Source organism: Lepus europaeus, chromosome 8 (assembly GCF_033115175.1).
Source record: "Lepus europaeus isolate LE1 chromosome 8, mLepTim1.pri, whole genome shotgun sequence".
In the NCBI taxonomy this organism is placed as follows: domain Eukaryota; kingdom Metazoa; phylum Chordata; class Mammalia; order Lagomorpha; family Leporidae; genus Lepus; species Lepus europaeus.
The window spans coordinates 75,501,123-75,524,049 of NC_084834.1; the positions used below are offsets into that span (position 1 = coordinate 75,501,123).

General features: G+C 36.9%; 1 protein-coding gene across 1 annotated transcript in view; it reads right to left on the reverse strand.

Moving 5' to 3' along the window:
* Window positions 1–5,576: 5,576 nt before the first annotated feature.
* The window catches only part of BANK1 (B cell scaffold protein with ankyrin repeats 1), a 313,671-nt gene continuing 296,320 nt past the window's right edge, over window positions 5,577–22,927 (reverse strand). The window contains exons 13-18 of the mRNA XM_062198907.1: window positions 22,436–22,614; window positions 19,111–19,174; window positions 8,902–8,931; window positions 7,827–7,882; window positions 6,083–6,147; window positions 5,577–5,832 (exon numbers count right to left, since the gene is read on the reverse strand). Coding sequence (XP_062054891.1) covers window positions 6,088–6,147; window positions 7,827–7,882; window positions 8,902–8,931; window positions 19,111–19,174; window positions 22,436–22,614 — 389 coding nt within the window. The 3' untranslated portion in view covers window positions 5,577–5,832; window positions 6,083–6,087. The remainder of the gene's footprint in view (window positions 5,833–6,082; window positions 6,148–7,826; window positions 7,883–8,901; window positions 8,932–19,110; window positions 19,175–22,435; window positions 22,615–22,927) is intronic.

Genomic DNA, 22,927 nt, shown 5'->3' on the forward strand with positions numbered 1-22,927 from the left:
TGGACATCATTGGCTCTGTCTCAGTTACAGGGCAACTCCATTCCATGATGAGAAATGCCAGTCCCACATCTGGGAGCCCAAGGCTCTGGAGCATGATGGCAGATAGTTTCACTTGAGTGCCAGAGCATCACTCTACACTTCTGTGAGTCCCTTGTCTGTCTTTTGCTTGAACAAAGAAAAGAGGAAGTGCTTAGGGAAAAATTAATAATACCTTCATCTCAGATGATATGTCTATCCTCACTCTGGGAAGTGAAAAAGAAAATCTATCACATTGTTGGTTAACTTCCTGAAGGCAAATATCTCTCTGTCTCTGAGGGTCACATACTGCTATAGAGAGCAAAACCATCCCACTGGCTTCCATTGGTTCAGAAATTGATTCAGTGTTTTATACACTTCCAGAATGCAGCATTGCGGGCTGGCAACATGGCTCACTTGGTTAATCCTCTGCCTGCAGCGCCGGCATCCCATATGGGCGCCTGGTTCTAGTCCCGGTTGCTCCTCTTCCAGTCCAGCTCTCTGCTGTGGCCTGGGAGGGCAGTGGAGGATGGCCCAGGTGCTTGGGCCCATGCACCCGCATGGGAGACCAGGAAGAAGTACTTGGCTCCTGGCTTCGGAATGGCACGACGCAGCCATTTGTGGGGTGAACCATTGGAAGGAAGACTTTTCTCTCTGTCTTTCTCTCTCACTATCTATATCTCTACCTGTCAAATTTTTTTTAAAAATTAAAAGAATGCAGCATTGCTCAGTGATGTTACATCAGTTCTGAGTTGGAACAAAAGTAGGTGTTGATTTGAAGACCTGGTAAGAATAATCAGAATAAATAGAAATGAGTATTTTATCTAAAGGTATGTATACTAATTTATTTGAAGGCAAGTGATAGGCCAGTTAAACTTCTTTTCTGAATGAACCAGAATATTATTTGCAAAACCCAGAATTCGATATTTTACGTGATGCTACCCATGTAAAATATGAGTTCCAAATATGTATCCTGTGTGCTACCTCTCTGACTCCTCCTCATTACCCATGGCAAGCATCAGTGCTTCATCATGACATAGTTTTCCTTGAGACAGGCTTCAGACTCCATCTTAACAAGTGGCTCCACCCAGTCTTTTCGCAATAAATGAAAATTCTGGCCACCATACATATTTATCAACTGTAAGCCAGTGCTTCCTGAGTATATTTCTTCATCACATGATGAGTTTTATAATACTTTGATACACTATTCAAATGGAATACAATACATGGCACTTTACAAATTCTCTTGGTCATTGAATCTCATTTTAGTGCAATAACCTCTATAAGTTTCTTGAAAAATAACTTGGGAAAACACTGCTATAGGATCATCCCATTTCTGGAGTTTTCCACTGGACTCCACATTTCTGATACTTATGACTAATCAGAGTGGCCATCCAATAGTTTGTAATCATTCATATTATTTTGTAATAGCATATATGTGTATCACAGGGTATAGGGCTGTGTGTAAGAGCCAGTCAGATAACTAAAGGATCAACCAGCATTCCCATTTCAAAGAGAATTACTTTTTACAAACCACCTTACTAAAAATAATTCATCTAACTATTTAAAATGTCCCCTCTGGTTGATAAATTATTTCTCTACATTTGATTCTCAAAGCTGATGTTAGTATTCTTAATTGTTTGTTTACTTGAAAGGCAAATGAGAGAGCGATATCTATCAGCTGGCTCACTCCCCCAAACACCTGGAACAGCCCATACTCGGCCAGGCTGAAGCCAGAAGCCTGAAACTCCATTTGTCTCTCCCACATGGGTGGCAGGGGCCAAGTACTTGAGCCATCATCTGCTGTCTTCCAAGGTGTACATAAGTTGGAAACTGGATCAGCAGCAGAATAGAAGGGCCTTGGCCAGCACTCTGATATGAGATGCTGGTGCCCCAAGTAGGCAGCTTAAGTAGCTGTACCATAAGACTCTCCAAATGTTAATATTATTATCTCCATCTTATCAAAGATGTCAAAGAGCTTAGGGAAATGGAAAAACTGCTCACACAGCTAGGACTTAGCTGAGCCAGGTTCTGAACTAGGTGAGTTTTGATTCAAAGCTGATACTCTTGAATGTGATGCTGCACTGGTCATTTCCTTGTGCATGGCGTCATTCAATAGCCATAGAATCACACAAGAAGCACTAACATTTGCATCTTGAGGATGAGAGTAATGAGCACATGATATACTGTCAGTTAAAATTTGAGATCTGTTGTATACTCTTGGCTTTTGCTGTATTTTATGTGGTATCTCTGTTTCTACAGTTGGGCACCACAAAATAAGGCAGGCCTACAAGTGTAACTGGCAGGTGTAGCCACACGAAAAGCTACAAGTAGGGCCTTGTACCACCACTGTGTCAGTCAGCTTGGACTTACTGCATCAGGCTCACAATGCAGATCTCTTACCTAAATATTTATCTACTTAGAAAAACAATATGAAGTGAAAATTTGTGTAAGGCCAAGTTATTAAAATGAGATCCCTTGAGGATTGTAGGAAACAAGAAGGAACTCAGATGAGCTAATACTTAGCACATAAATAGGATGTAATAATGACTCAAGTTATAAGGTCATTCTCATTAGAAAGTACGGAGAGTAGTCTCGTTTTCTAAAAATTAGAGGTTCCAGTGATAGAACTCTTAATGCTGATTTATGAAAATGTATTAGACTCCTCCATTCTCTGAGTCTTCAGTGATCCATTTAAGCTTAAGTCATTTGTACTTCAAAAGAAAGACATTCACTTATACTATCATAAGGGTTTCCACTTTCAAAAATCCTAAAGTTTGTTAATATTTTAACAACACTGGTGCATTAATCTTTATAATTTAGGTCAGGGTTGCTCAGCCTTGGACCACTGACATTCTGGAATGGACACTTGGGTGTAGCAAGATGTTTATCAGCATCTTTGCTCTGTACACACTTCTTTATTTTTTTTTAAAGATTTATTTATTTACTTGAAAGTCAGTGTTACATAGAGAGAGGAGAAGGGGGGGGGTGTCTTCCATCCAATAGTTCACTCCCCAGATGGCTGCAATGGCCGGAGCTGCACTAATCCGAGGCCAGGAGCCAGGAGCCAGGAGCTTCTTCCGGGTTTCCCATGTGGGTGCAGGGGCTCAAGGACTTGGGCCATCTTCCACTGCTTTCCCAGGCCATAGCAGAGAGCTGGATCAGAAGTGGAGCAGCCGGGACTAGAACCGGCGCCCATATGGGATGCCGGCACTTCAGACCAGGGTGTTAACCCACTGCACCACAGTGCTGGCCCCTGTACACACTTCTTCTTAAGACCACCTCCCACATGCAAGGCAGTCAATAATGGCTCCAGATATTGTAAAATGTCCAGGGAAGGGGGAGAAAAACTGTCCCAGTTACGAAACTACTGACATATATGCTTCCTCTATATCATACAGAACTAGCTAGGTAGAAAATAAGAGATTTAGTGTTAAAACACACACACACACACACTCACTCAACTCACTCAGACACAATGCTTTTGACAGCATTCGGTACTAGTTCAAATTTCTCTGGAAGTCAGTGTTGATAGACTTAAGAACCCAAGGGATGGGTGGTTCCTGGCTAGGTTAGGCGTAATGGCTTGGAGACAAATCTGATTCTGGAGGAGAGGTGATGGGAAAGAAAAGGTATGTTAGCGCCTTGTTGCTGAGGCTTCCAGATGCAGCATAGGGTCTTCAGATCTTCCATGCAGGCCTTCCTTTTCTGGACGCAGCTGGGCTCCTGTAGAAATGCTCAAACTTCCAGGGAAATAAATATCAGGTCTTTCTATCCCACTAACTTCTCTCTTTGCTCCTGTTGCCCGTTCTCTTCCACTGCTAAGGAAAGGCATCTATTAGGTAGTTAAACTTAAATTTATACTTGTCCTTTATGTGGGTTTCATCTGTGGCCTTCCTTGAGAGACCAAAGCTATCACTTCCCCATGGATCATTTTCAGTTGCGATCATTCTTACATTTGGCTTATTCTTCTTACCTCTTTGTATTTATTTTGCATCTGATTTTTTTCTTTATGCAATAGGCAGGATAAGGAGTCTTCTGGCTCTCTTCCTCCAATGTTGTCTATCCATATTCCTGGCTCTGGCAAAGCCAGAGATTTAGTGTTAAAAAACACACACACACACACACACTCAGACACAATGCATTTGACAACATTCAGTACCAGTTCAAATTTCTCTGGAAGTCAGTGTTGATAAACTTAGGAACCCAAGGGATGGGTGGTTCCTGGCTAAGTTAGGCGTAATGGCTCAGGAACAAATCTGATTCTGGAGGAGAGGTGATGGGAAAGAGAAGGTATGTTAGGTATGATTCTGGCAAAGCCTAATTGGTCAAGGAGAGGAGCCATGGTAAAGGAATCCTGGAGATGTCAGTTACGTCTAGATTTCTTTTTCCATTTTTCTTTGTGATGACAAAATAAGATTTCCAGGGCCATGAAAGGAGACTTCTGGCTATGGTTTTAATCTAGGTCCAACCATAAAGGTAGCAGTTAGAAGTCCTGATATTTGATATCTACCTGTATGAAAGACAATCTCCCACTTTCACTCTAAATTGAGTCTGAGGCATGGAATGATTTAATTGCATTACAAGTAGAAAAGTTGACATTTTACCTAATTTTTGACAGGAATAAAGCCAATGGCAGAATTGTCATCATGCAAAGGATAATGTGGAAGTTATTCCTTCAGAAATGATAAATTCATTTGAGATTTGTAGATCTATAAAGTTACAGAAAAGCACTTTTCCCTTTTTCTAACTCTTTAGGACAGCACACAGAAATGATGACTCACCGTGTGGATGTGAAACTATGTACTGAATTTGCAAATGTCATAACCAAAGGCACCTTCTATTGAAGACTAATCAAATTACTGTATGACATTTGAAAATGAGTTTATTTGAGAATGTTAATAGTTATGAGTCCCACGAGAAGCATTCTACAGAATGACTATAAATACCCATGGACATTCTTGTCACTGTTTAGAAGCTAGAAAAAAAATATCATCTGTGGTTACTATTTAGGCCCTACACAGTGAAGTTCATTTATTTATTAAAAATTTTGGTATAAACCCTCTTTATACAGGTAATCAGAAAAATATAGTGGTTAATTTTCATACATTTATTTGAAAAGGCACAGCTATGAACATTTCAACTTATTTGTAGCATTTGCATGTGTAAATCATAGTATGATAAAACTGCATTTTAGTCTAAGCTAGTAAATTGCTTCCAAGAAATAAGTTGATAAAACTATGTTTTTAAAGAATATACTTGTGGAACTCTATTGAGATACAGAAGATTTAATAAAATAAGATTCTTAGAGTTATATGCCAACAGCCACTAAAGGAGGAAAGGTTTTTGCAAACATGATGTAAAAATAATAATTAGAGCTTTGAATGTAAGAAATCTAGAAAATGAACCAAGAGAATTTGTATTTACATGTTGATTGTCAACTGAGGATAAGTAATCTATTAAGGTTAGTGACTCAAACGGGCCCAATAACTGCCACACAGCATTTAACTTCTTTGCTTTTGTTTATTTTTAATTGTCAAAATAGGAACTAGCTGCTTCAGTGACAAAATACATTACACAATGCAAATATTTTCAAAGAACATGATTGTTGTTTGGCATTCTATTTTAACATTGATATACCCATCTGGAGCAGGAACAATGCTAGTAAGTTGTGACCATGACAAATTGGGAACTCCAGAGTCTTACTTCTGTTTTCATGGTATAGATTTGCCATGGAGAGAGCAGACAATCCAAATGCTAACTTGCTTCATGCAGAAAACACAATGTCTGCAGATTCTTGAGTTTCATTATAATAACCTGAAAATGAGATCACAGGAAATGTCTTATTGAATAATGACTCATCAATAGAAATATACTAGCTAGCACAGGATCACCCCACCCATAAATCTTTCTAAGCAACAATCACCTTTAACTGGAAAAACACATGTTTATCCTTTTAGGAGAAGACAATGAAATATTTAAAGATTTCTGTGTTTTAGACAAATGATTCCTTCAAGTCCTTAACTTATGTTTAATATATATGTAATATATATATTTTATGTTTTACCTTTTTTAATGATCTTTTCTGCAACAGAAACCAAATTCCTTCTCAACTTGAGGTCTAGCAGGAAGCTAGGAAGAAAGAAAAAGTAAAAAATACAGAGTTGGCATTTTTCCCTTTTAAGATTGAACATAGAAATGCAGCAAAATCCTTGTTGTCTTCATAGCCATGGGGGGAAAAAATAGCTTTGTAGAGGCAAATGGCAAGACAATCCTCCATCTTAAAAGGAAACAGGATCATTGTAAAGTTCAATCAACTACATGAAAGTCTTTGAATTTAAATTTTATTTCTATTTTAAGGAAGAATAGGCTAAGCATTAGGAACTCTGATTCTTTGCCTCTTATCCAAAATCTTCCTCTTAAAAACAAATGCCACATCAGTATAGTCCTTCTGATCTTATAGAAGTTTCAATTGATAAAGATATATTCATAAACTCCAAACCTTGGTGCATCCCACAATCTTGGTATGTTAGAACAAGTTTAAAGTATGAAAAATCAACAAAATATTTATGAAAAAATGTATATTATGAAAAAGACTATGCATGTATTTAAAATCTTTTTTGCATCAAAATAAACTTCTAAATCCATTTTTCTATGAGCATTTTCAATTTTAAAAAAGATTTATTTATTTGAAAGGCTAACAGAGTAGGACATGACAGTGAGTGAGAGAAATCTGATGTCTACTGGTTCACTCCCTAAATGGTTGCGAAGGTCAGAAATGGGTCAGGCCAAAGCTAAGAGCCTGGAACTCTTTCTTGGTCTCCCATATGACTCGTAGGGGCCCAAGTACAGGAGTTATTTGCTGATTTCCCAGCAGGTAGCTGGATTAGAGGCAGAGCAGATGGGCCTGGATGATGATGATGGCAACACAAGTGGTAGCCCCATCCACTGCACCACAATGCTGGCCCTCCTTGTCTACGAGTGCATGGCACTGTAACTTATTGGTGGGTTACACAATGGTCCAGAAATGCAAGTAAATCATTATATTTTTAGGGTAAATTTCTTTTATGGTTACTTAGGATTTCTTCTAGTCGTGAGAGCACAGGGTTACTAAAATTGGAAAACTAAAATTGGTTAATTATGAAAATTTACCAAGGACTCTAATTCTGTATTTTTACAGATTCATCTGTCATACAACCTTTGGCAACAGTGCAAATATCCTATATCATATATGTAGTTAGTTGGAATTGCGTGATTTTTTAAGAAGAAATACTGTGGTCAGGACATTGCTGAGTGTTGTCTTGAATTGGTGGTCTTGGTTTTTCAATTGCTGCTGTCCTTTAGTGTTATTTTTAGCTTCTCATTAGCAGTTTGTTTTCTGTAAATTTGTTGATATAAAGTAACACATATTTGTATCAACAATATTTTGGAGCTATATTGCTCCACTACCTAGACTTTAAGTACTATATACATTGTGATTGATAGGGACTGGTCTTATTTTTATTGTTGAAGCAATATGTATTATATATTCATAATTCCTTTAAGATGTATTTGGTCTATATGTGTTGAATTCAGCCATATTTTGGCCTTGGTGGCTTTCTTCTTTGAGCTCCTTCTTTGTTTTTTTTTTTGTGCAATTTCATTAAATTACTACTCATTGGTTTTTACAAAAAAGATTCATGTAAACTATTTTGTTCACATTTGTTAGAATGTTTCAAAACACAGGATAGAAGACTTTCATGTTTTTTTCCTCAACAAGGGAGTTTTTTCCTCTGCAAATCATAAAAATTAAGAACATGTGTATTGCTTACCTTATTGCTGAAGGGTGTGTTATACAACAGATTTTCATTGTGGGCAATTTCATTACCTAAGAACACAAACTCTGTCACAACCTCCGGTCATTTGTACACTTGGTTATTCATCTATTCAGGATGTTTAAAAATGATATATGAGTGAAGAGACAATTTACTAAAGCGATAAAAAGGACATACTAAAAAGGCATCCTTGGCAAATAGGCTTTAATTTCTCCTATTCTTTTACATTGGAGTATCCACTGGAGTTGAATTGGGTAGGATGTGGAGCAGCCATCTCATTTTAGGAGCAATCTGTCTCACACCTTGAAGTTAAAAATCTTCACTGGGTTACACTTTGTTTTTCTTGTCCACATTCACTAGGATGGGCCAATTGCAAAGCACAGTCTTCTAAGAAATCTTGTTCCTTCTACTCTGCATTGGCTTTTGTGACGGCTCCTGCTACTTCCCCTTAGGCTTCCCATTTTCCATGCCAGCCGCAGGCTCTGTACTATTGCTTCTCCGTTTCCCCACTAAGGGCTTTGGTCCAGGCTACAGAGAGGTGCTTCTAGATTATTTAATGATCCCTCTTGATCTTTCCAGAATTCAGCTCACATTCTACCCCCATCATGTTGAAGTCAATCACTTAAGTTTCGCTCATATTTCTTTTGCTTTACCAGTAACTCTGAAGTATCAAGCATCAGCCTCCACGTACATAAATTATCAGTCTAAACTCCCTCTACGTAGCAATACCCCACGGTACAATTCTAGTTTACAATTTACATTTGAGAAAACTGAAGCCTAGAGAGCTACTTAAGCTGTGCTTGGGTGTGTTAAGGGTCACATCTAGTAAGTTCTGAACAGCTAGGTCCACTGGAGTTGAAAGCAATGCTCCTTTTTCTGTCTTGTGGTGCTTCTAGCATTGCTATTGCAGAATCACCTCGCATTATTTTGGATGTCAAGTGGTTCTGCATGTAAATATATAAAATCCATATGAATTTTTATATTGAGCTAATATGTTCCCATTAATACTGAAAATAGCTTACTATGTACTTTGCTTCAGTTTAAAGTATATCAGTAAATAACTAGCACTTACCACTTGGATGGTGCACAATGGTGAGCTTATCTAGAAGACAAAAAAGGCAGATTCTGTTGAGTTTTACTCCATATTTATTTTAAACCCTCTTGTTTTTATTTACTACTTATTTTTGAGGAGACTATGAAATCTCACCATGTGATCTAAAAACATTAACCCCAAATCTATCTTTCTCTAGCCAGTAAGCATGAAATCATGTCTTTTATTACGATTTTTCCCTTCCAACCTTTGTTCCAAGGTAGTAGGATTTTAAGAATGGTTAACAAAATAACATACTTGCTACCCTGTCTTGATATTCTTTTAGCTTCAGATAGTCAATTATCTATTTTTATTTTTAAGGATTTATTTATTTGAAAGGCAGAGTTACAGAGAGGCAGAGAGAAAGAGGCAGAGAGAGAGAGAGAGAGAGAGAGAGAGAGAGAGAGAGAGAGAGGTATTGCATTTGCTGGTTCACTTCTCAAATGGCCAGAACTGCTGGAGCAGTTCCCCCAGGTCTCCCACGCAGGTGCAGGGGCCCAAGGACTTGGGCCATCCTCTACTTCTTTCCTAGGCCATAGCAGAGAGTTGGATCGGAAGTGGAGCACCTGGGACTCAAACTGGTGCCCATATGGTATGTCAGCACTGCAGGCAGCAGCTTTACCAGATACGCTGCAGCATTGTCCTCAAACTCATTTTCTTTTAACTGTATCTTTGAAATGCATTAAATCTATCCTTTTTATATTAAAAATTAATAATCTAGGAAAAATTTTTTAAAATTAGCAGTGTTTAAGAATAATTATATGCAGTACAATTTTTAAAGATTTATTTGCAAGGCATAGTTAGAGAAAGGAGGGGAGAAAGTGTGAGAGAAGTTGATCTGCTTGTTCACTCCCTAAATGGTTGCAATGGCCTGGGGTGGGCCAGACCAAAGTCAGGAGCCTGGAACTCCATCTGTGTCTCCCACATGAGAAACAGGGGCCCAAAGACTTGGGCCATCTTCCCCCCTCCTTTCCCAGCCATATTAGCAGGGAGCTGGATTGGAAGTAGAGCAGCAGGGACTCAAACTGCTGCCCATATGGGATGCCAGCACTCCAAGTGGTGGCTTTACTCACTATGCCACAGCACCAGCCCCTATATTATGTTTAATACTTGTCATTGTCTTTTATTGCTAAGTAGGATTCCATGGTATAAATATACTACAAAATATATTATAAAGTTATTTTCTTATCAGACATTGGATTGTTTCTAATTTGGCTATTATGAATGAAACTACAATCTTTTGTGAATAAGCCTTTGGGTGGGTATATGGTTTCATTTGTCTTGGAAAAAATAATTAGGAATGGAATGCCCAGGCCATGTGATAAGTTCATATGTGATTTTTATAAAGTCATCACACTACTTACCCACAGCAATACATAGAGTTATACATCCTAACTAACATTTAGGTTGGACAGTCTTTTTGGATTTTATTCATCCTAGTTGTGTACTGTTATCCCGTGGTGGTTTAATTCACCTTTTCCTGGCGATTAATGATGCTTGGCATCTTTTCACCTGTCTATTGCCTATTTGCTTTTGTAAGATAAGATATGGATGCTAGGTTTGCACTTGGGCTCTGGGCTATCATTGCTTCTAGGTCCTCTCAGCAGGTAAAGCTAAAGAAATGTATGGATTTATATACACAACTGTATGTGTATATTTATCTGTAACATATATGTTAACAGCCATGATTCATTAAATTTCTCTCTCTAATAACAGTGCAATATCACAAGTTTCCTTCTGGTTTTCCTTTTTTCCTTATTTATTATGCCTTTATTTGAGAACTGGAAACCTGGCTCTCATTATTTATAGTACATTTATTTAGTAGCTCAATCCTAGAATATTCATAAAGTGGTTTTAAAATTGCTGGTCTATATGTGTAGAATAAGCCTCACAAACTGGGAGAACTTACAATTATTGGTGACTTTTTAAAAATCAGAATGTAATGTTTTCTAAATTTATTTACATCATTGTTTCCTGTTTCCTATCAGTGTGGATATACATGTATTTATAATACCATCAGTTTAATTTATTTCAGCTTATATTCTATTTTGCTGCCTTGTTCTATTTATGAATATGTGCAAGATTAACAAAGTTCTAAATGTCAGGACTATACAAAGAACTGTAACTCAGAAAAATGAATTTTTTCTTGTTATTTTAGAAAGCATGATTTTTCAAGTAATTTGTCCTTCCATTTAAGTTGTCAAATAAATTGGAAAAAAAATGAATCATATTTTTTAGTATCTTTTTGATGTCTAGGATTTGTTAAAATAACCCATTCTTTGGTTTTCTCTTTTTTCATGATCATTCTTCATGTAGACATGTCAATTTTATTTATGCTTTCAAATAACAAATGAGCTGCAACATTGTTCATTTTCTCCTTTGTTCACCTCTTTTCATTGATTTCTGATCTAATATTAAGTTTTACTTTTTATCTGTTTTTGAATTTAGTTTTCTTTCCATTTTCAGGTTTCCTCAGGTGGAAATTTCAATTATTGATCTCAAACTTTTCATCTTTTCTAGTATAACATTTATATTTGTAAATTTCCTTCTGTTAACTATGTAACTATTTTAGCTGTATTACACAAATTTCGATGTTTTCTACATTGACGTTTTCAACATTAAAGTTCATGCCGAACTATTTTCTTTTTCTTATATGACCCATGGATTCATTTGAAATGTATTTCACCACCAAATATTTTGGGTTGTTTTCAGTATATTTAGTTTTTAATTATTGTCTAACTTACTTTTTTTGTGGTAAGTGGATATGACTTCAAAAGTCTGAAATGGTTCAGAGAACATACTCTGAAGATTTCAAACTTTGAAATTTATTGAAACTTTTTTGATGGTCTAGCATTTGTTCTGTATTGGTAAATTTTCCATGTACGTCTTCAACAAACATGTATTCTTAATTTTTTTTGATCTTGTATTCTGTAAATGTAAATTGGGTCAATAAGTTGATATAGTTTAGGTCTTCTGTATTTTCATTGATTTCTGTCTGTCAATTCCTTAGCAAGGAATGAAAATATCCCTGAATACTGTGAAATTTTCACTTCACACATTTTGGTAAAACTCTTAACTTTATATATAATATAAAATACACATATATTTAGGATTGTAGTATCTTCCTGGTGAATTTCCCTTAAATCAGTAGGTAATATCATGTTTTACCTCGTGGAATATATTGTTACAGTTTCTCATGTATTAGGTTAATAAGCCATGCCAGCTTTCCTCTGCATACTATTGGCCTATAGATCCTTTACCATCCTTTTCTGTCAAACTATCTGTGTTGCATTTAAAATGTATGTGTTCTGGGCCGGCGCCGTGGCTCAACAGGCTAATCCTCTGCCTTGAGGCACCGGCACACCGGGTTCTAGTCCCAGTTGGGACGCCGGATTCTGTCCCGGTTGCCCTTCTTCCAGGCCAGCTCTCTGCTATGGCCCGGGAGTGCAGTGGAGGATGGCCCAAGTCCTTGGGCCCTGCACCCCATGGGAGACCAGGAGTAGCACTTGGCTCCTGGCTTCGGATCAGTGTGGTGCGCCGGCCGCAGCAGGCCGGCCGTGGTGGCCATTGGAGGGTGAACCAACAGCAAAAAAAGGAAGACCTTTCTCTCTCTCTCTCTCTCTCTCTCTCTCTCTCTCTCACTGTCTACTCTGTCATAAAAAAAAAAAAAGTATGTGTTCTGAGCAGCATAAAAATGGGTAATGTCTTCATATACTGTCTCAAAGCATCTGCTTTGTAAATGAAATAATCTATTTACATTTAACTTAATTGCTGATATGATTCAGTTTAATATGACTATGGTCTTGGTTTTTCACTAATCCACTTTGTTTACACTCCTTTTGGATTTTCCTGATATATTTCTGGTGAATCAAATAGATTTTAAATGCTTCCTTTTATTCTGTGAGTTTCACAGGTAAAGTTTTAAAACATCTGATCATTTTTAGTGTTCACTTTGTGACTAAAATGTACTTTCTTAATTTACCTCAGTCTATTTGAGACAACAGTATATTGCTTTGTGTATCGCATCTCACATTTGACACTCCCTCCTTTTGCTTTATCTTTCTCTTCTTACTATAAAACAGATTCTTTTTTTTCATTTATTAAACTTTTATTTAATGAATACAAATTTCCAAAGTACAGCTTATGGGTTATAATGGCTTCCTCCCTCCCATAACTTCCTTTATACTCCATGCAGTTGTACTTTACCATTTAAAACCAAACGTAATCCTACTTATCTACGTCGTTTGTGTGTTTTATATCTCTTCTTATTTTACAATCCCAACTTGAATGTTATTGTTTTTGCTTTAAACAGTCTTTGAAATAACAGGAGAGCAAAAGAAATGTAATATTTTATATCTGCCTACTTTATATAATTGTTAGCTGTTTTTCCCCCTAGTGTCGATTCAACTTATTTTGGTTAATATTGACATGTACATGAAATTCTTTAGCATCTACTGTTTTATAATTTTTCTATTCTCTAATTTCAATTAACTGAAAATATCTTTATTTTAGGAAATTATTGAGGGGCATTTTCCCTGGACATAGATTCCTAAGGGATCTTTTCTTTTATTATTATTATTAATGATTAACAGTGCTGATATAAACATGGTGGTGCAGGTATCTCTCTAATACATTGTGTTCAAGTCTTTGGAGTATATACCCAGTAGTGGATTGCTAGATCACACAGCAAGTCTGTTGTAGTTTTTTAAAGAAACCTCCACATGGCTTTCCACAGTGGCGGCACTAATTTATATTTCCACCCACAATGTATAAGTGTTCCCCTTTATCCACATCCTCACCAGCATTTGTGATTCTGTGTTTTGTATTTGAGCCATTCTTTGTGGCTGAGATATATCTCATTGTAGTTTTGATTTGCATTTCCCTGATTGCTAGTGATGATGGGAATTTTTTCATATATTTGCTGGCCATTTGTATTTCTTCTTTTGAGAGCTGTCTATTGAAGTCCTTTGCCCATTTCTCAATTGGATTGGTTGATTTTTTTGTTGTGGAATATTTAAAGTTGCTAGTATATTTGAGATACAACTCCTTCGTCAGACAGGTGCTTTGCAAATATTTTTCCCATTCTGTTAGATGTCTCTTCACTCTATTGATGGCTCCCTTTGCTGTGCAAAAGCTTCTGACTTTGAGATAGTCCCATTTGTTTAGTTTTCTTGTTGCCTGTGCTCTGGGGGTCTTGCCCAAGAAATCATTCCCTACAACAGTATCTTGGAGAGTTTACCCTATGTTTTTTTCCAGCAACTTCATTGTCTCAGGTTAACTTAGGTCTTTGATCCATCTTGAGTTGATTTTTTAATATGGTGAGAATTATGGATCTAAGTTCATTCTTGCCAGCACCATTTGTTGAAGAGACTATCCTTACTCCACTGTTGGTCTTAGCATTTTTGTAAAAAATCCATTGTCTATATGTATGTGGATTAATTTCAAGGCCCTCTATTCTGTTCCATTGGTCCAAGTGTTTGTTTTTATGCCAGTACCATGCTATTTTAATTAATATGTAGTATTAATTAATTATAGTATGCTTTGAAGTCAGGTATTGTAATACCTTCAGCTTCATTTTTCTTGTTCAGAATCACTTTGGGTATTTTTGCATGTTTTGAGATCTTTAGGACTGCTGTTTCTTTAAAAAATGTCATTGGTATTTTGCTATAGATTACATTGACTCTGTAGATTGATTTAGCAAAGGATATCTTTCCATTTTATGTGTGTGTACTTGATGATTTCTTTCATCAATGTTTGATAATTCTCATTGTAGAGATCTTTTACGTTGGTTAGACTTATTCCTAAATATTGGATTTTTTGTGGTTATTGGGAATGGAATTTCTTGATTTCTCTTTCTGTGAGTTCATCATTAGCTTACAAAAAAAAAGCTACTTTTTGTGTTATTTTTTAACTTGCAACTTGGTTAATAAATTCTAATAGCTTTTTGGTTGAGTGTTTAGATTTTTCCATGTTCAACATCACGTCATCCGCAAACATAGATAACTTGACTTCTTTTTCAGTTTTGATGCTGTTCATTTCTTTCTCTTCCCTAATTGCTCTCCCTAAAACTTCAAGTACAATATTGAATAAGAATGATGAAAGTGGACATCCTTGTCCTAGTCCTCATCTGAGGGGAAATGCTCTCAGCTGTTCCCCCTTCAGTATGATATTGGCTATTGGATTGTGATATATAGCCTTTATAATTTTTTTTTTTTGCTTCTTCACTGAAAATTTCCATCAGTCAGATCACTGGAATTATAGTACCTCCTTTTTTCTTTTCATCTCCCAGAGCAGCCCATTCAGCCATCTTGGAGTCCCCTCTTTTAGCACTTTAAAGATATTAGTATATTTCCATTCACCCACCATTGCCTACAATCAGTTATTAGTGAATGTTCCCATCCCTTTTCTTTGTATGTAACGTGTCTTGTTTCTTGGGCATCTCTCAAGATTTTCTCTTTATTTTCATTTGAAGTAGTCCAACCGCAAGTTTCCTGATGTCCTTCTCACAGCAGTTAATTAATTGACCTTCTCCTGCCCTCCTAATTTCTTGGAACTGTATGGATGTATTTGGCATTTAATTTGCCAAGTTTTTAACCATTATTTCTTCAAAAATATTTTGTTCAAAACTCAATTTTTTCTGATTCTGGGATTCTAACTACATGTCCTCTAGAATGTGTTGTTTTGTCCCAAATGTCCCTGGGGTTCTGTTCATCTTTCAAAGTCCTCTTTTTATCTCCCTGCTTGTGTTCGGTAATTTCTGTTGATCTCTCTTGAAGTTCACTCTTACTCTGCTGATGAGATCATATATACAATGAGTTATATATATAATATTATAAAAGAAAAATAAATATTTATTATAGTTCTGTTTTATACAACTTCCACTTGATTCCTGCATATATTTTTATTTTTCCTGCTGAGATTTCCTACTATTTTCCTTCCTTGAATCTTCAGTTTTCATTGATTCCATGTTTATATGAGCTGCTTTAAAATTTTTATCTTCTATGGGCTACAGTGGAGCAATCTCAGAATCAGCTTTCATTGATGGTTTTCTCTTCCTTCACTATAGATTATTCAGGCTTTTATGTGTTTCTTTTTAGAAACTGAATTTTGGACATTATAGATGATCTGTTATTCTAGATTCTGTAATATTCCTCTGGTGAGTATAAGCTCTTGTTTAAGCAGGTATAACTACTGACATAAGTTTGGAAGATTTTATTTTTATTTTTAAATTTCATTTCATTTTTTGGTATTAATCTATAGGAAACCTAAGGTGCTTTCTAAAGTCCTTGGTAAGAGCAAGCCTATAAACTGTCTCCCACCTGGATCTAACTGGGACTTTGTTTTAGTCTTTATTAGGGCATTTCTAGGGTAGATGTTACTAGGGTGGGACATCTTTTTTCTGCCACGGGAAATCTGAATATTCATAATGTAATTTGTGGGTCATATAAAATTATCAACTTAAAAATTAGCCTGCTGTCCACTTAATAAATTTCGAGTTGCATCTGCAGTTACCTTGACAGAACAAAATCAAATGATTTCACTGTCCTTATATGGCCCATAGGCCAGATGATCCCCACCCCAGCATCCACATTCAGTGCATCTCTTGGTTGTTGCAGCCAGATGTCAAGTGTTTTATGGAGATTTTGAAGAGACACACCCAGTATGGTTTTTCCCAGCTCTGCTAAATTCTACTGTCTCTGATTTGCTTTCAGTATCCTAGAAGTTTTAATTTTGTGTTTTGAGTGGTCCTGCCCCAACTCCCATCCCACCTTCCCTCTCTCATCTCTTTCTTCATTATGGTTCATTTTTAGTTTGACTTTATATACAGAGGACCAACTCCATGCTAAGCATAGACTTCAACAAATTTGTACCCACGCATACACACAACATGTAGAGTACAGTTTGGGAACAAAATTTGCAGTTTCTCATCGTACAACTCATTAGGGACAGAGGTCCTATGTGGGGAGTGAGTGCACTTGTACAGCTCAGCCCTCAGCTCCAGAGCTGTGGAATCCTTCTAAAGCCACCCCTGTAGGCAGCTACATCCTCTGCAATATCCACCACACAGCTGCCCTGAATGAGGAGCTCCACTCCTGCAGTTCTGCAGGACTTCCTGGCTTTGCTCAGACTGCACTCAGGAGATACACCTCTTGCAGAGATGTGAATAATCATGAGAACCACCTGATAAGTTTTGATTATCTCTGGGTTTACAGTCTGCCCAGGATCTACTTCCTGAAGTTGGTTGCTTCATGCTTTTTTTGCCCAGTATTAACATTCTGTACAATGAGGGGATGGATCTGGTATTATTTATTCCATTGTGGCTGAGTGCAGAACTGATTGGTTCTTAATGAAATCACCCAAGATTAAAAGCATTGATTTTGAATTCAAATATAAATTGATGGTAGTTTCTAATCTTAGCATCTTTGGGGTATTTAGTTTCTCAGAACCTGTTTCTTATTTATAAATGGGAATAATACCTACCATGTAGAGTTATTACAAGAAATACTACTGTATAGTACATGCTCAGTAAATGTTAGCTATTAACACTACTTAATGTTCCATGCTAAAATTATTTATAAAAATTATGGTTTTATAAATTGCTCAAATTTTAATCTTGCTGTACATTAGAATAAAGTTTATAGAACTCCACTATCTATAAATGAACCATATTTACGGTTTTAATTTTTCCTTTTTTATCCCTTTTCTATTTTTGAAAAGACATTTTTAATTTACATTAATTTACATTATAGGTAAAGGCTGGTGACCCACTAAATAGAGTTCAACAAATAAAAAGTAAAAAACACCATAGTTCAGTAGGAATATAAACAAGGACTATAAACAATAACTAAATGAGAAGATGTTCAACTTCACTCATATACAGTACATGTTAAAGTCATCACAGATCGTTAAAACTGCAGGAGTATACAATTATTAACAATTAGTCTGTTTCAACACAGGTATTTTTTTTATTTTACTTTTAAAATTTTGGTCCCCGCATAAAAGGGAGGACATGCAGTATTTGTCTTTCAGTGTCCAACTTATTTCATTCAACGTGGTGTCCTCCAAGTGCAACCATTTTGAGGAATATGATAGAATTTCATTTTTTTATAGCTGAATATATTTTGTTGTGTGTGTGTATCTGTGTGGATAGATATATGCCACTTTTTTATCCATTCATCTGATGATGGACACTGTGGTTGATTCAATATTTTTTGGCTATCATGAACAGTGCTGGTATAAACATGGTGGTACATGATTCTCTTTGATACAACATGTTCATGTAGTTTGGGTATATGACTTTAATACTTTTAGAAAGTTTCTGTTTTCGAAATAGTTTCTAAGAGAGCTCAAAGGATTCTATATAGGAAAATAGATAACAGCTCAGTAATATGAACAGAAATGAATTTCCACATAGTGAATTTTGACATGAAGCACTAGCTAAACGCTGGCCAATATTTTCGATAATAGAAGAGATGGAAGCTTTTGAAGCTTTTCAGCAGTTGTTAATTTTCAATTTATCTGTGCAGGAGTAGAGACTTGGGGAAAAAGTAGTTAGGCAGTGACAACATAATTTATTTTTGATTTTGGGATGTGTTGTTTATCTCTGAAGAAGATGAACTATCTAATATTGTTTGGATTTTGTTACTATTGACTGCTTTCCTCTCACCAAGGCAACTTTTAATTATTATCATGGAGAATCTGCATTGCCAAGAAGCACTTGCGCTCCCCAGGAAGCCAACCTGAGATATTCAATTTAATATGAGCCACATGCAGATAATGGTGTGATTGGACTATGGTGAGAATATTTGACCTTATTAAAAAAAAGTTTGATTCCTTAATTATTGGATTCTCTACATATTGGCTTATTAAAAAAAAACTGAAACAGAGTTACAGTTATCCTATGTATAACTACATAGAAATCAAAAGGGGGAAAGTAACCAGCACTTATCAAAGGGTTCATTATGGATCAGAGAATATAAATACTTAATGTGCTCATACAGCAATTCCCAGATGAATGTAAAATTGCTGTTTTGTAGACAAGGAACCTGAGGACCAGGGGTTAAGATGTTCCCCAGGTCAGGCTGCAGGCAGTGATTGGATGTAGATTTGAACTCAGGCCTCTTTGACTCTGCAGCTCCTGCATTTTCTGCTTCATCACTATCATCTGAGTATCAGGCAAATGTTACTTACCACAGGTATTTTCATCTTCTGGCCGTTTCCCAATAATGCAATCTCGTAGTTGGCGTAGTTTTTTCTTATTGAAGAAATAGAGCACAGAAGTCCAGATTTAAAAATGTTTCATGGATCAAGAAAATATCAACTATTACAAACACCAACACTAATACTAGGTATTAGTTTGCTACTTATGATGCCTAATTGCCATCGTTGATGCTTTCCATGTATTATCGTCTTAAACTTCCTGAAGTGGAAGTAAAAGTGTTTTCATCCCATTTTAGAGACATGGAAATTGAGGTTCAAAGGGATTAAGTAATCTTCCCAAATTAGACAGTGAAAAGCAGTAGATTCACTATTGGAACCCTAATCCTAATCCTTTTGGACACCGTTTTCCCAAACTGAACATTGACTGTGTGGGACTCAAAATCTAAAGGGCTACATGGTGATCATTTGCTGCTGTGAGAGCCATCTCAAGCCCGTGTGGGCACATTCCTTGCTAGTGTTCCAAGCACTGGGAATTGGGAGCAGATGACACATATTTAGATCCCCTTGCTTAGCACATTTGTGATCTTTCTTTGCCAAATATTCTACATGAAGCATCTTTTTGACCAAAAAGTAAAGAAAGCTTACATAAAAAAAATTCCTCCATATAAAACAACCGAAGAGTAGTGCTTTTCCACACAGTTTCCCTGGACACTACTTTTTCTGTATCTTTGGTACCTCTGCCTCTCAGGTCTTCTCCTTCCATGGAGCTGGGCTCCCCCTCAGGCACTCTTGAGATTGTGCTTGGGGATGACTGTGAAAGGCAAGGTTTTCCCTTTCTCTACCTTCTCATCTTCAGGGCAGGGATTCTACAGGAATCTTTATTATTCTGCCATGAAATCAGAGTTTGTACCATTTTTCTCTTTATTCTCTAGGACAATTTCCCTATCAATAAAAATATAACTATGGGCAAGTATTTGTGGCAGCAGTTAGGATATTGCTTGGGATGCTTGAGCACCTGGGTTGAGTCCCAGGTGCTTCACTTCTGATATAGCTTCCTGCTTAATGTGCACCCTGGAAGGCAACAGTGATGGTTCAAGTACTTGGGTCCCTGCCACCCACATGGGAGACCTGTACTGAGTTCTGGGCTCCTGGCTTCCACCTGAACCAGGCCTGGGTGGGTTACCAATATTTTGAGCTGAACCAGTAGACAGAAGATGATCTCTTTCTCTGTCTTCCTGACTTTCAAATAAAATTTATACACACACACACACACACACATACACATATGTATAAACTTCACTGTTATCTGATAGATTCACTCCCAGGGTACAAATAAGAATTTTGCAAACTACAAAAGGAATATTGAAAAATACATATGAGCATGCATGTTGGGAGGTGGAGAGAATAATTTTTGTTGCTGTTGTTTGATCTTCTGTTCAAGCCCCTGGGTTAAGGACTGACTGATTACTCTAATGATAGTCAGCCAGAGTCACTAAACTCTTGGTTCTTGTATATAGAATTATTCTCATCATGTGGTTTGCAAAATTTACAGGTTAAAGACAAAATGTTATTTTTGCATAAACACTAAAATACACATTATTACATTGTCCCTATGTAATAAGGAATCAGTCTGCATGTGGTAGGTATGGACCACCTTAAATTCTTCCTAAAACAAGACTGAATGAAAATATACAAATTGAAATAACCAAGGGTTTAAAGAAACAAGCAGTAAAATCATTTCCAGAAAGACATTTAGGTTGCATTACTCTAAATTGAAAACTTCATTATTTACGAATCTGAGAGAAAATACAGTTGATTCTCTTCAACAAACCTGTATAATCTAGCATTGCCAGGAGAGTGATTTTCAGGTGTACATGTAAGTACATTTTACCCTATTTCAGGGCTACAGGGTATGTGGTGGTGATGACATTGGCAGGGACTGAGAAGCAATGCTATAATTTTGATTGTGAACAATAAACAGTTGCAGGATCCTATGCTTAGTGTTATTCTAGCTTTTTTTTTGTCAAAAAAATACCCTTGCTTAGCACTGTAAAATCTGCAGTTGTTCTAGCCACCAACTCAGAACCAGAACCACAAGGTGTACTCAAGATGTACTGAGAGTCTCCTTGCCTAAACTCTCTTCACATGCTGTCTTCTCTGAAATTTCACCCTTGTGATTCATAGTTCTCCTGTTTAAACATATTTACTAAGCATTATGTTTTAAATAAATTATCTCTTGGGAAAGGTAGCATATTTAGCTAGTGTTAAGCATTTATGCTTTGGTCTAAATTAGCTTATTAAGTGTGTTTAATCAAACAATTACCTGAGAACTGGGATCTCTAGCAAAGGGGCTTTCTTTGATGATGATAAAAAAGGTTGGTATATTTTGGGAAAAGGATGGCCTGTGTGATAGACAGACTGTGTCCAGATATGCCTTATTGAGGAATGCCAAAGGGTACTTATAGGCAGATATTATTTTAATTATCTCAGAACCACCAATTTCAAGCTCCTCTCAGGATGTAGATGATATGTATAGAAGACAGACAAATTTGAAATTAATCTTTTTGGCATTTCTCTACAAACTCTTTGATGCACACATAAACACGTACAGCAGTTAAGAAGAAAGAAGATAAGACTTATTATAGTTCATAAGACTGTTGGTTGATGTGAGTTCAATCACTTTCTTGTTAACCATTAGCCTACTCCATGTAATCCACCTCAGAAGGCTGAATACCTTAGGTGCTTCACCTTAAGTTCAGCAGTGAGGTGCAAAAAACACTCACTGCTAATGAATGCTGTTATAAGCTGAATAGATAGATACCAGCTTTGATACACTGTGGTCCAAGACTGAGTTTACCAGCGGCTGGCAAACCCTGTATCTGGATATGTGTAAGCTTTCTAAAAATACTTTGTCTATCTTTCTACCAACCTACCTACCTATCTACCTACCTTATCATCTAAAAGGCAGAATTGATGGAGAGAGAGGTAGAGATCTTCCATCCACTATTTCACTGCCCAGGGCAGTAATCTAGAACTTTGTCCTGGTCTCCAATGTGGGTGGCAGGGACCCAAGTACTTAGGCCATCTTCAGGTGCAATGGCAAGGAGATGGTTTGGAAGTGGAGCAGCCAGGACTTGAGCCAGTATGGCATGGGAATGTCACAAGGGACTGCTTAACTCGCTTTCACACAACACTGGCCTTATGTGTAAGCTTTTTATTGATTAAACAGTTTAGTTGCTAGTTAAACATAAAAGAACAGTCATTTGATATTTCTTGTGATGACTAAACATTTGCAGAGGATCTAGGAGCTCCACAAATGAGGGAAGTTTCTAGAAGCAGTTGGGGTCGGTCTTACCTGCTGGATCATTTCCAGGCCACTCTTTCCTATCTGCCAGTGTTTAAACTTCTCCAAGGCTTCATCCACAGACATTTTCCCATTTTTGACTTTCTCCTGCAGGACGATGAGCTCTTCCTGCTCAGCAGCCAGACAGTCACTGAGGGTAGCAAAGGCTGGACTCTCCATTCGAGCTCTGTCTGCAATATTAAGGTTGAGTTTCTTAACAGGAAGACATCATATGGACCATTGGGGGAAAAAGCAATCTGAAAAATTGGCATTTGGGATTTCTTATTCTTAACTGAGAATGAGCAGTTACAGAAAAAAAAAAACATACATTTTTAGTGATCTTACTTCTGGAGATAATGGTGCTTCACACCCGTGTTCTGGGCAAAAGAATGTGTCCTGTCACTAGATACTCACAGGGTTGAGGAAGCAAATGGGCTGCACTGTGCTAGCTGCAAAAAGTACCAGTTTCAAGGGTTTTGTGTGTGTGTGAGAGAGAGAATTAAA